This window comes from Myxocyprinus asiaticus, chromosome 44 (genome assembly GCF_019703515.2).
Source record: "Myxocyprinus asiaticus isolate MX2 ecotype Aquarium Trade chromosome 44, UBuf_Myxa_2, whole genome shotgun sequence".
Classification (NCBI taxonomy): domain Eukaryota; kingdom Metazoa; phylum Chordata; class Actinopteri; order Cypriniformes; family Catostomidae; genus Myxocyprinus; species Myxocyprinus asiaticus.
In genome coordinates, this window is record NC_059387.1 from 2,335,677 (window position 1) to 2,349,956 (window position 14,280).

A 14,280-nucleotide genomic window follows, 5' to 3' on the forward strand; every position below is an offset into this window, starting at 1 on the left:
AGGTCGTTCAAGTAGCACCCTAATGGCCCACCCAGACTTGGTGCTCGGACCTCACACTCCTCACAACAGCCCCCTCCCCTGGCGAATTCCCCTGAGGAAGGAACTTCTTTCTCAGGGACGGGGCACCATCTGGCACCAGCGACCAGACCTCTGGAATCTCCACGTCTGGCCCTTGGACAGGACGTGGAAGACCTAAGTGGCCTACCACCCGCGGTGGTAGACATGATCAGTCAGGCTAGGGCTCCCTCTACGAGGTGCCTGTATGCCTTGAAGTGTTGTCTGTTCGCTAAGTGGTGTTTTCCCAATGCAAAAACCCACAGATCTGATTTGCGCATCTATTGGGATCGCACGCAGAGCTTTAGATGCTCTGAGCAGCTCTTTGTCTGCTTTGGAGGACAGTGGAAAGGGAGCGCTGTCTCCAAACAGAGGATCACCCACTGGGTCATTGACGCCATCACCTTGGCATATCACGTCCAGGATGTGCTGCCCCCCTTGGGGCTACGAGCACACTCTACTAGGAGTGTGGCGGCCTCCTGGGCCCTGACCAATGGTGTCTCTTTAGCAGACATCTGTAGAGCAGCGGGCTGGGCAACACCCAATACCTTTGCGAGATTCTACAATATCCGGGTTGAGCCGGATTCATCCTGTGTATCTTCCGCGAGACGGTTTCCCCATTGGTAAACCCGTGTCTTCCATGGGCAGAGTCCCCTCTGCCACCGGTTGCCGTGTTTGTAGAGCTCCGTTCCCTCTGGGTAGGACCTACCACGGGGACTTCTCCACATGCGACACTGCCGACAAAACTCGGTAAGACCATGTGACGTATTTCCACACATTACTTCCCCTTCGGGCAGGGTGTGGTCTTGATCGATTTCCACTCTTTTTTGGGGAGAAGAAAGAAGAGAAGAGGCCACGGCTGGGGTAGCCTTTCCCCTTTTTTGGGCAGTCGACTTGTCCCCGAGGTGCAGGGGACCGTATGACGCTCGTAGGAGCATTGGGGGAGGTTACATGACGGCCAAGTGCGCTGGCTACGAGGCACACAATGGCCTGACCGTCTCGCACCGCCAGTCCACGTAACACAGTTCAGCTAGTTGTGGCATTTCGTATAGGGACCCCTAGTGTCACTACATCGACACAACGTCGAGTGAGTGACAGATAGGGAACGTCCTGGTTATTTTCATAACCTCTGTTCCCAGATGGAGGGAACGAGACATTGTGTCCCTCCTGCCACAACACTGAACTACCCGCTGAAATGGCCGGGACCTTGTCTCGGCTCCTCAGCACAAAACCTGAATGAGTGGTTGCGAGCCAGCTCCTTTTATACCCGTATGTCCGGGGGAGTGGCATGCAAATTCCACTTGCCAATTCCCACTGGCCTTTTCTCAAAGATCAGAGGTGTTTGGGGCTCCCAAGGGCAACCCCTAGTGTCACTACATCAACACAACGTCTCGTTCCCTCCATCAGGGAACGGAAGTTACGAAAGTAACCAGGACGGTCTTACCTGTGGTTATGGCCTTATTACAAATGTCACTGTTAAACAATGGTAGAACAATGGTGAACTTTCATAAGGGCAAATACAATTTAGAATGAAGGGGTTAAAACTTGGACTCCCATGAATTATGGACAGTATTTGTTGTCTCATTCTCATTTGCTTAGCTTTTTCAACAGTTCTTACAGTATCTGTCTGCTGAGACACTTCTGAGAAAATCCCTTTCCTTCTTTACAGAGCTGGAGCATAACTCAAATTCCTAGCTTAATTTCTATATTTATGCCCATATGCAGACTAGAAGTGATACAGCCCTCTGCAAGCAGTGTCTCAGACAGGGTCATCTGTGTTGTGCTTAACATGCAAACATAAAAAAAAAATGATTGATTGATTGTGGCAAACTAATTACATGATAAAATGTTGCTTTAGAAACACAGTGTGGTGCAAAATAAACGGCTTAACCCAGATTTGGCACTCAGAGCACTGAAAGACATAATTAAGATAGGAAGCACAAAATGAAAGCGCATTGTGAAATACAGGATTCCTACAGTTATAAGAAGGCAGTATTGTCTAGATCTTGTTAAGCTCTTGAGAAACCCGCGAAATCTCTGTGTGTGGGTCACATTTATTACTTTACAGGCCTAAAGTGAGGTGTACATGTGCTCACATGGGTGGCTGTTGACTTTGCTAAGTGGGTAACTGACAGCTGAGCTCTAGTTCAAATGTGCGGTGTGGAAAAGAAGGAGTTTGAAACCAATGTGTGTGTGTGTGTGTGTGTGTATGAGAGAGTTATAGAAGGAAAAGTTACCACAGAAGATCCAGGTGGAAAAAGTTGATGGACCAAAGGGGCGAAAACATGGATGCTTTTTCCCTGTGGATTTTCCCTACATTACTGGAAAATCCTCCCTTTATCCCAAAATAAAGACAAACACACAATATTAGCAGCGCAAACATGTGATGGGAGTTTCCTCAAATTTCTCTGTGCCAAGAAAAGCTGAGGGCATCCTCTCGCCTTCTGTAAACACAGCAAGACTTGTCAGGAACAATTGGGATTGACAGAGAATAATGTTGGATATTCCGAACTCTTCTCGAGAAACTCTGAATTCAGTTAACTGCATGTAGCATGCTTGTATGATTATTATGAGCATTTGAAGGCTTCAATTCAGACTCTATTTTGAGGAAACCCTAGGTCATTGGTTCTCAAAGTATAAGATATTGAAAGGGGGGCGAGGAACACCATTCTCAAATCTCATTCAATTTCACACATTAAGATTTACCGCGATGACAATACACACAAGAATCAATGTGCAATTCTTATGTGGTGTCAGGTGTGCTCACCATGCTGTGCTTATGTAAACAAAGACATTCTTGCATGCGCGCCAAAATTAAAGGGGGAAAGAGGAAGATTTTGGGCTCTATTTTTGTGACCACGCTAAGTCTCCTTTATCTCTCGGTTTGATCGAGTACTCTGTTTTAAACAAATGAGGCTGGGCATAGAAATGCATCTATTTTTCGACTACAAACTCTTCAGACATGTTTTGTAAGTTTAGTTCTCTGGTTTATGTGCAGTTGTGTTGTCTTCTGTTGTTAGTTACGCTGTCGCTGACCTGTTTTTAGACAAACAAAATGAGTTTTCGCTTAAACACCTGTGGCAGAATGATCCGCCCCTCTGGCTCATCATCGTCGCCCTGCCTCTTAGTGCCGCCCTTCAGCCAGGCTCATGACGGGAGTTGGGTGGGAGAGCGAGAAGAGGTGCATAATTAATAAGCCTCGTTTGGTCAGCGGTGAATGAAGCACACCTGATGTGAATAATGCTTCATCACCGCTGTCTTTAAAACGCAGTGCACACCTCTTCTCGGGGAGCCGGCTTCAAATCTCCATGTGTGCACACACTGGCAACCTTGCACACCCAGGACCAGAGCTGGGAGGGATCGGACGAGTGGACGCACTGCTGGACCCCCGGACGGCGTAATGAGTCGCCAGGAGTGAACAGCTCACGTTGCCGCCGACGGGCTAGATGCCGGGCCGCCTTCCCCTCACACCTGCCATGGACCTGGGAAGACAGGCCGCCAGTGACGCCACCGCCCCACATGCCGTGTACTTTGGAGGGGAGCATGAGCGGCCGACTGACCCAGCCCATGCCTGGGCTTTCCTATGGACACTACTTTCACGGAGCCTCGTTCACCGCGAGGATGCCAGATTCCCTCTTTATTATGAACGCTATTCCCCCTTGGACACTTTATTACCCCTTTTGGATATGTTTACGTTTATTATTGTTTCCAATAAATGCCTCTCCGAGGCTTGACGCCACACCCACTGTGTCTGTCTCTTGCTTACCCTGCCACACACCCCATTTCGCAAACAGGGGCTGCTCTTGTGCATCAACAGTTTCACTAAATAACACATTCGAATTCGGTTTGTTTCTCACCAAACCTTATCGGATGCTTTCATAACAATCATGAGTCTCATGTAATAATTTATTAGACTTCTGAATTATACTTTTGTGTGCTTTTGGATCTTGAAGAGGTGGTCACCATAAACTGCCATTGTATGACATCACTGAGCACAAATTATTTTCACAATTTCTCCCTTTGTGTTAAGAAAAAGAAAGAAAGTCATATGTGGTTATAACAACACAGGAGTGAGTAAACAATGACTGAATTTTCATTTTGGGGTGAACTACCCCTTTAACACTTGTATGGCTTCAGAAGACTTGAAATATAGCACACAAGTGAAATGAACAACTTTTATTGTGCTTTTGGAGTTCGACAGTCACAATTACGATCCTCTCATCCCTCAATTTTGTGTTGCACTGCTAAACAATGTCTCAATGGTTTTGAACAACAAAGTGATGACATAAATTGTAATTTAACGTTGAGCTGTTATATATTAACAATGACCCTGCAAGCACTATCATTTTTTTTTTTTTTATAGGTCTAATTAAAATGATTTACAGTATGTATTTATGTAACAGAATGTATACAGAAAATAACTACTGTAGGCCTAGTGACAAAAAGTTTGTTCAGAAAATGTTTTTAGTGAAAAGTATTTTTCAAGAGTGAAAAATGAAAAAACACATTCAGTTTTCATTGCATTTTTTAATACATCTTTCCATTATTCATCAGAAAGAGAGACATGAAGATGTATTTAATGTTTTACAAGCATTTATTTTATTTTTTTAAATAAAAACAAACAACTTTTTTTTTCTTTTTCTTTTTTTTTTTTTTTACAGATTATGGGGTACTGGGGTGCAAACATTTTCCTTGTTTCAAAGGGTGTGTCCAACATTTTTTTAATCTAGAACCACTGCCCTAGGTATATTTTATTCACTCTTCTGTTTATCCAAACCCATATGACTTTATTTTTTCCTATGGAATACAAAAGCTAAAATTAGTACCAAAAATATACCAGTAGCTACATTCCAATATAAATTTTCGAATTGAAATATGGCGTGTGAAGATATTTATATATATTATTCTTGTTGCAGTCTAATTGGATAGTATTTTTCTGATGCAATTGAAATTTTATATTGCAGCTTTTATCACTTATGTTGTATTATTCCTCTTTTGTAAGTCGCTTTGGATAAAAGTGTCTGTCAAATGAATAAATGTAAATTTAAAAATGAATGCCATTATTCTTGCATTTCATGTGACCAATTGTGAAGATGGAAGTTTGAAAATAAAGAAGTGTGAATGAGATTTGAAAGCTGTGGCAGATGGGAAGATTTGTAGCAAATAACTTAACTTTTGCATGTCTTCAGAACACTTGGAATATAGCACACAAGACATATGGGCTACTTTTACAACATGATGACACAGGAGGTCGACATTTTGCTACCAAATTTTTCAGTACCCTGACATCTGCCCCATTCTGCCAAGTTACTAGTCAGCATGGCGTATTTGATGACATAATTGAATACTACTGCACAGGGAAAAAAGTTCAGATCAGTTATCTGGACACAGAAGCTACTTGATGTAAACGTGCTGTGTTCTGATTAGGCGATGATCCGATCTGCTTGGTTATAACATGTTAATGCCAAGTGTAAACAGGGCCAGAGACAAGGGTTCTGGTCCCCTTGAAACCAGAAAGTAATCGTGTTCACATAATTAATGATGAGTGTGTTTTTCAAGTTGCATTTTTACCTCTAAGATTACATTTTTACTCCACTGACAGTTAGGTTAAGGGTTGAGGTTTGGATTAGGGCATATGGTTAATAAAATATGCATTCCTCTTCAATGTATTACATCATTGAAAAATAAAAACTTGCTTTACAACTTGCTTTTTGCATCCCTCTGTAGACATTTAACCTGGAAACTGAAGCTCATCATGCCCATATAGACCAATTCAAGCATGTAAACAATAACAAGGAATTCGAATGCAAGTTTTCCTGCAGAACTTCTGGTATCATTAACAGATCCTTTAAATATGGCTCTGAGTTAACATACAGTATTTTTTTCAAATAATGTCAAACGATTACCTGAAGTGACTTATCCAGACATGTTGTTGATACTGAGTGCCTACACGAGAGAGGCGTGGGAATGATCACTCCTGTTACAAAGTCTTTTTAGCATGTTGGGTCACTCAGCGAACATCTTTGAAATGCTCTCGGGCAGCTATTTTCTATGTAGACAAGTGGCATACAAGTGCAGCTCAAATCTGCTTGAATGGGAAAAGACCAAAATCCCCAAAACGTTTGGTAGATTACTGACAAAGAACATATTTCAAATCAGCAATACAATCTGACAACACTGGTATCATAAATTGTGCTTCTTTACCTCAGATTACGCTAAAAAACAATTTTTCCCGGCTTGTATTGCTAATACACATGCGTGTACTCAAGTTGATTGACAGATGATGTCTGTATCTAAAAGGTGATTGGCTCGTTTACCTGTAAGGCGGGACTTGCTTTCTACATCCGTTGACCATTTGGCGTTCCAATTTCTCTCACTCATTTTAATAGAAGTGACCGTCTCTGCTAAATAGTCTCTGGTTACAATCAATAAATCCATTCAGTGAAGCTGTCTGTCTGTGCGACCTGCGGACAAGGTAAGGATTTATTTTTTAATGATTTCAATACTTTTCTTGTCTCTTTCTTCTGGATAAAAGTGTCTGCTAAATGACTAAATGTAAAAAATAAATGACTTGCGGAGCTTAGTAATCGTGTTAAAGTCACTATGAATAAAGCACCTCGCGAGTCACGCTGTTATTTTGAACAAGGGTGCGTTCTATTCAGAAGTAATCATCCTTTGAAAGGCTAACAGGTGCGGGGCTCCAAAAAAAAAAAAAAGGTAATTCAGAACTCACTTTTCAAGTCATTTTTATTGGAAAGTTTGTTTGAATTGATCTTAATTGATTAATTGATCTTACAGCATGACTATCATAATTGTTCTCCCTTCAAAGTGCCCTTCGGAGGGTGATTTATCCCATTTGGAATGCACAACTAGTAGGAAATGTTCAAGGAACAAAAAGACGTCAATTACTTAAAACTGTCTTGAAATGGTCTATATTTAACAACTCTTCCAGCTTCGGCCACTGGGGGCAGTTCTTCAAATGTCAGTAAGCACAGACCGATTTTAACTTTTGACCTACTGTTGCCAAATTCACAGTGAGATCAGTCTGAATTTTATGATGCATTTATGGTGTTTTTTTCCCCCCTGTTTGGAGTTTTACAGCCCCTGGTAACTGAATGCTTTCATTAAATAGAAAACAATAGCATAAATATTCTGTTAAACTTCTCCTAAATTGGAGTCATACAAGTTTCGAACAACATGAGGGTGAGAAAATGATTCCAGAATTTTCATTTTTTAATGAACTATTCTATGAAGTATTCATGGCATTCTGGCTCGAACTGCATTATGTTAAATATTGAGGTATATGTTAAATATTGTGGTAATAATAAACAACCTCTTCTCACCTCTTTGGAGAACTCTTTGGAGAAATCCTGATTCCTGACCGAACTCACAGGTCACACCATAAAAAAATCAGCAAAGAAAATTTGCATTGGATTGTACTGTCATAACATAATTCACACAGTTACGCAGAAACACACTGCTAATTTTGGATACTCTGGAGTGTTAAAAACACTGGTGAATTTCCATACACCAATATATGCCCATGCTTCCCTTTCCTCTTATATTTGGAGTTTAGTCATAGGTGTGCTAGACAGATGACCATTTGAATCATACACAAGTCACCCATAAAAATGATAGACTTCCCTGGCAAGAGACTAGAACAAAGCCTTATTAAATACAAGTGCAAAATCATTTGTCCAGTCCTCAGATGTCCAATAAATTTGACAGAACTAAGTCACTGACACTTTTAGTCTCTCAGGTAACACATTGTGGTCAGTTCACAAAAAATGACACTCACTTCGATGCAGCTTTTCAAAATGTGGCCAAAATGTCAATCGATGGCATGTGTCCATTATGGAGTGTTCATCACATTTCAGAAAACCACTACCGGATCTCAAAAGGCTGTGGGTATTGTATTCCACTTTAGTGAATTATATATAAAAAGAGAGACAGTGACAAATGAGCTTTGAAATGAAACCAACCAACAACATACAGTCACAACTCACCCAAAATAAAATCGGGCCATTGACCGACCAATTGGCTCGTAGTTGCTGATTAGAGCAAGAAGAGTTTGCGCTGTTATAATGAACTTTAATTAGGCAACTTTTGGACCCTGTAGAGGGACGTTCACATAAACAAGTGAATCCTGCACACAAATACTCCCTCCATTAATGAGGTGCGTGTTTACTGAAGCAAACCACGCAGAAACACTGAGCATAAACAGACTTGCGGTCTGACGCTGTGATCAGGGTCACGTTGCATGCCAATATCCATCAAGACCTTACAAACACTACTGTGGTGTAACCATGGTGCAGTGATGGTATCAGATGGTATTATAATAGTACTGAATGATGTTTAAATGAAATATGATATTGGCATGGTACTCCAAGGTGTTTTAAAGAATACCATGGTATTAACATGGTACACGTACAAAATATATTCGGTAATTTTATGCTAGTGTGCTCAGAGAAACTGGACTACACTTGAGGATAAGATGTATACTCCTGTGGTAATTTTGCTCATTCTTAAAATTAAAATTAAAATGCCACAATCACACAAGATACAGTAAATGAAACCACCCAGAAAATCTAAACTAAATAGAAACTAAAACAAATGATTAGTCTTAATCCATGCTGTTTATTATAAGTACAGATTCCTAAAATTATTGGTTAAATTAGGTAATAGAGTGATTCTAATGAAACATATATAAAAAATATAAAATCATATTTTGCATAAAGAAAATGAAACCATTAAGCCATTAAGCCATTAAACCATTCAGATGTTTTGCACTGTGACATTTTTTACCAATTCTCAGTACTGACAGAACGTCTGGATATTTTAGTTTTACTATTGGCCAATGATTTCAATGATGATTCTCATTACCGTAACATAGTATTTGTTTTGTTTTTTTTTACTGTATTACAATAAAAAAAGATGCTGTTGTACATTGATTTTCTCAATTAAAATCAGCAAAAATTAAAGGTAGTTCCAAGGAAGTGCTACTATGATGTATAAATACTTCACAATTTAAATAAAATATCGGTTTCATATTGTGGTAATGATAATATTATAATGACCATTTTTTGTCATATTGCGGTAATGAAAATTGGGGCCCTATTTTAAAAGTGCTAGCGTTAAGTGCAGCACTATGCCGTTAGACATAAGTGCAAAGTCAATGGGTATGGCCATTAAGTTTTGATAATTTCATTCAATTATGCGCTAAGTCTAGGCTTAAGTTAGTTTGGCAAAATCACACACACAACGCACTAATGGGCTGGATGAAGTGCAATTTAATTCTGAGATTCTTCTCCGGTTATTGCACAATCTGCGTCCTATTATAGAGTCCATTCCCTCAGGCACCAGCGATATAAACAAACACAGCACATTCACAAGAAATTGTTTGTGTAAATGGACTGTATGCAATGAATTAGAAGAACAGAAATATGGACACGCTCCTTTTATATTCTTAGAAAATGTGTTTCTCGTCGGGAGTTGGATGTAGGCTCCATTAAATTATACTGAATGTAAGTATTATGAATAATTTCATCTTCTGACACACAAATCATGGCTAATATTAACAGTGATTGTATCGGCACACACTTCACCGGTTGATTCTAATTTTGAACAAATAAATTAATTTATTGAAACACGAAACATGACAAAAATTAAACCAAAAATATTTCTAAATTCAAATTACACTTCAAACTAAATGAAAATATATTCAAAATAACAAAATGTTCAAAAAATCATACCAAATCCAAACATTTTATCCTCTCCAACTTCTTTGACCAGCACCATTTGCAGTGACTTAAAAACACTCTATGACAACAGGTGTAAAAATACTAATACAAATTAGATCATAAATACAATTGTAAATATAAACATAATAATAATAATTGGAAAATAAGCCATGACCTATAGATAGTTTAACACAAATCTAATAAAGTTTTGTTTCATAAAACGCGATTATCAGGGACATACAGTAATTTGATGTTCCACTATATTTTCAGAGTTTGGATATGAACTTTATTACCACCTGCTGGCGGAATCTCCAAACTGCAAATGCAGGAACTGAGTTTAAACTTTGCGCTGAGTAAAGATGTGGTTTTTAAATGTCTTTTTGACATGAAATGACCTATTTCTCAGGAAAATAGCAAATTGCACTTTGCGGCACTTCATTAACATATGATACACACACAGTTTGCGCACGTACACCCACAGTTAGCACAAACACTCCCACCCTCCTACTTGCGCTGGAACGAAAATTGCACTTAGAATTAGCACTCTCATGAAAATTGGATAAGACGTAGTGCACTGTCGTTGCACGTAGCGCTGCGCTTTGCACACTCACGAAAATAGAGCCATTGGTGGTAAAATGTGCATAACTATCAAGAAAATAAAGTTGCAATGTATAAAAACTTAATGGCCCTAAAAATACCCTTCATTTCCTATATGAAAAATATAATATAAATAAGTCTTATATGTTTCTTTTGATTTTGGAGTAAAATAGGATCAGGACATTTTCTCAGCAGGTTTCTTGAGAATCGTTCATTAAGATGATTTCTGTAATATAATTTTTTATTCATATCTAACTTTAGACCAATTTGTATTAAAATATTTTCATGTGATGCACGACAAATGCAGTGGCCCCAAAATGTATTTGGACACTTAAGTCACACTTAAAAATGTATGAATGTCAGTGCAAAAGATACACAGTAGTGCAAATTTTCAGAGCAAGTGGCATTTATTTTAAAGACAGAAAAAAAAAACTAACTTTAGCAACTGGTGTTAAGGTGATTTTTAGTGGACATACCACAGGTGTAGTTCATCATATTAAATATGCCAACACTTTATCTTGTTTTATTATTTGAAACCTAACAAAACTGCTTTTACCATCTTTTTTATTTTTTATTTTTTTATAAATGACACCTGCTTTGATATTTTTTAATCTAATGCAACATCTTTAAGTGTGATTTAAGTGTCCAAATACTTTTTTGGGGACACTGTATATTAGACGCACTAAACACCAAGCACTCTGAGTCATAAATAGATTATTTGATGACAAACATATTCATATTATTTTTATTTATTAATGTTTCATTACTTTAATATATATATATATATATATATATATATATATATATATATATATATATATATATATATATATATATATATATTTTTTTTTTTTTTTTTTATTATTCATTTTTTTTTTATTTATTTATTTTTTTTATTATTTAATAACAAATATATATTAGGTGAGACTGGGGTTGGTTGGCTACAGGGGATGGTTGGCACAGAGTTAATTTCAGGTAATTTTGTAATTAATTTCACAAAAGTGTAACATCTAAATATTTACCTTGTTTTCTTGACCTTCACTGATTGATTCTGTCAGGGGATCTGAATGTTAAAATCTGTTAAGGTGAAGACAACTTTTCAATTTATGTATGTCAAATAAATGAATAAATAATTAAACATCTATGCTAAAAATGTTATTCAAATACTAGCAAGAAAGATGTTTAAAATATATTCATTTTAGTTAATAGTGATGATATCTGCTGTGTTTGATATAAGATGTGGACGCCTGTTATGAGATATGCTAGTTGGCACGTTGATTTTGCCATTGTTTAGCATATTGAGTTTAAAATAACCTTCATAAACACTGCTTACAAACAGAGAATGAAAAGTGTGCCAACCAACCCCGGTATCCCCTAAACATAATTCGCATCAATATGGATGCTGATCAGTTTATACAGTAGGTGCATGCGCCCCTGGATAGAGACTGCATCTCTCCAATAATTGACCTTCAGGACATCAAATCTATCAATATAAAAGTGTAACAGGAAAAGTAAATGTGTGTCTTACCCAAATTGACAAAACTCATGACCATGTCGGCGTCATGAAGAAACTCAGTGTCCTGAAGTGAAGCCACAGCGGGTCTGGTGGTGGTGATCAGGGATCTGTACTGATCCACGTCTCTTTTCTCCTCAGTGGAGATCGTGTTATAGAGATCCAGCATGAATAGAGGTGCGGAATTATATTTGCCGCTGTTCACATGCGGTCTGGGTCTGTGGTTCAGTCCCAGGATAGACAGGATCTCTTTCTGCATCTCTCGCTTCTCCTGATGCATGAAGTTCGGCTGAAGCTCAGCGCCATCAAACACAGAACTGCTGAGACAGGAGCTCCAGAAACAGCTCACCAGAGCAAACCAGAGGCTCTTCATCTTCACATCCAGTCTGAGGTGATGGTGATGAGGGTGTTTCAACTTCTAAATATAAAGGCACTTAACTCTTCTGCAAATATTCTGCTTCACGCCATGAGTCTCTTCAAAATAAAGGTTCTTCAAGGTTCTTAGGTTCAGCAAAGAACCCTCCTCTCATCAAGAACCATTTTTGACTAAATAGGATCTTGCTTTATGGTTCTTTGGACATTAAAAAATATTGATGTTACATTATAAGTGGTTCAGATCAGTGTTTTGGCTTCTGGGTTCTTTAAAGCACCAGGCCTAGAGAATATAAAGGTATTTGAGGGAGGTTGTATTATCCAGTGCAAAACAAAAGCAGTTGTCGTCCAGTGAGCTTTTCAATTCGCAAAATCTCCATCAATTCCTCGGCGTGTTGCAGAAGACAACTGAAAACTTCTGTGTGTCCCATCAAAAGTTGTTGCTGTTTGTCGTGTAATATAGCTTCTTTTTTCCCGTCACTTTCATGAAAGAGTATGTCCTTATTATCTGCTCGGTTCAGTTCTTTATTTTTCCTCACAGCACGCGTCTGTTTCTGAGGGTTTTAAATAACTGGGCTGAAGCAGGTAGACGCGTCTCGAGCCCGCCCTGCTCGCGCTCAGAGGTGGAGCTATACTGGACAAATTTAACATCCTCTCGTGTTCACGTACGCGTCTACGTGTCTTCTTTTAGGTAAATTACAGCTTAAAACCAGCTTCCAGGTGTCCATGCTAGAAGTCAGCGACGCGACGCGACTAAATCGCACAATAGACGCGTCCTCGCATTCAAAAACACTGATGAATGGAGCTAAACTCAGGGGTCTCAAGACGCGTTTTAAAAGTTGAACTAGCCTGTTATCAACCCTCACACGCCGTCTTAAAGACGCGACGCTTATCATGAATAAAAATCAGCGAGACCCGAATTCCGTTTGACGCGCTGAATGGAACTGAACCAAAGGTTTTCCAAGACGCGTTTAAAAGTTGGGCAAATGTTTAACTTGACACCTCGTCTTAAAAACGCAACGCTCATCGTGATAACAAATGTCACCGAGACCGACGTCCTTAAGACGCATGTGTACATAGACCAAATTAAAATAGCGCAGACAGAACACATCCTGTGTGAACGCCCACTTATAATAAACAAAACGGCCCAAAGTATAGCGACGTTCCACTTGTGTCGCGTTACGACGTCGTTGATTTTAAAGACAGCGTTGTCGCGCGCTTGCAGTTTAGATATGTGCAGTCTTTATAGCTTTTTTGTTCAGGGAGTCTCTAATACTGTCAATATATAGTTTTACTTCACTTAATAAAAGTCGCGGAACACAGTCGATTGCCTCGCTATGTAGTTGCCTACTGGACAGGCTACGAGGTGTAGTATAGGTGATTATCGCAGTGACTTTTGTTTACCATCTTACCAATGTACCAGTACCAGTTTTCAATGTACGAAGCAATTTGCGGCCGAAGCGCGACTCCTAACAACACAGAAAATTATTGCAGGAAAAAAAAATAAAATAAATAAAAAAAAAACCTTTGACAAGAGAAGGGGAACTGGATCATGACATACAGTTATTGTAATTCTATACAGTAAAACATTTAAGGAATAGGCTAGTCATTTACTCACCCTCATGCCATCCCAGATGTGTATGACTTTCTTTCATCTGCAGAACACAAATGAAGATTTTTAGAAGAATATTTCAGCTCTGTAATGCAAACATGCAACATGCAAATTAATTGTGGCCAGAACTTTTAATCTCCAAAAAGCACATAAAGTCATCTTAAAAGTAATCCATACGAATCCAGTGGTTTAATCCATATCTTTTGAAGTGATATGATAAGTGTCAATATTTAAATCCTTTTTATTATCAATCTCCACTTTCACTTCCACATTCTTCTTTTGTTTTTGTCGACTCACATTCTTCGTGCATATCGCCTCCTACTTGTCGGGGCTGGTCAAAGGTGAAGATTTATAGAAAAAAAAAACTTAAATATATTGCTTCTGAAGATATG

The 14,280-nt window shown here is 38.8% G+C and overlaps 1 protein-coding gene across 1 annotated transcript in view; it reads right to left on the reverse strand.

Moving 5' to 3' along the window:
* bmp6 (bone morphogenetic protein 6) overlaps window positions 1-13,041 on the reverse strand; it is a 92,045-nt gene extending 79,004 nt beyond the window's left edge. Inside the window, exon 1 of the mRNA XM_051686853.1 lies at window positions 11,920-13,041. Coding sequence (XP_051542813.1) covers window positions 11,920-12,277 — 358 coding nt within the window. The 5' untranslated portion in view covers window positions 12,278-13,041. The remainder of the gene's footprint in view (window positions 1-11,919) is intronic.
* Between the last annotated feature and the right edge of the window lie 1,239 nt (window positions 13,042-14,280).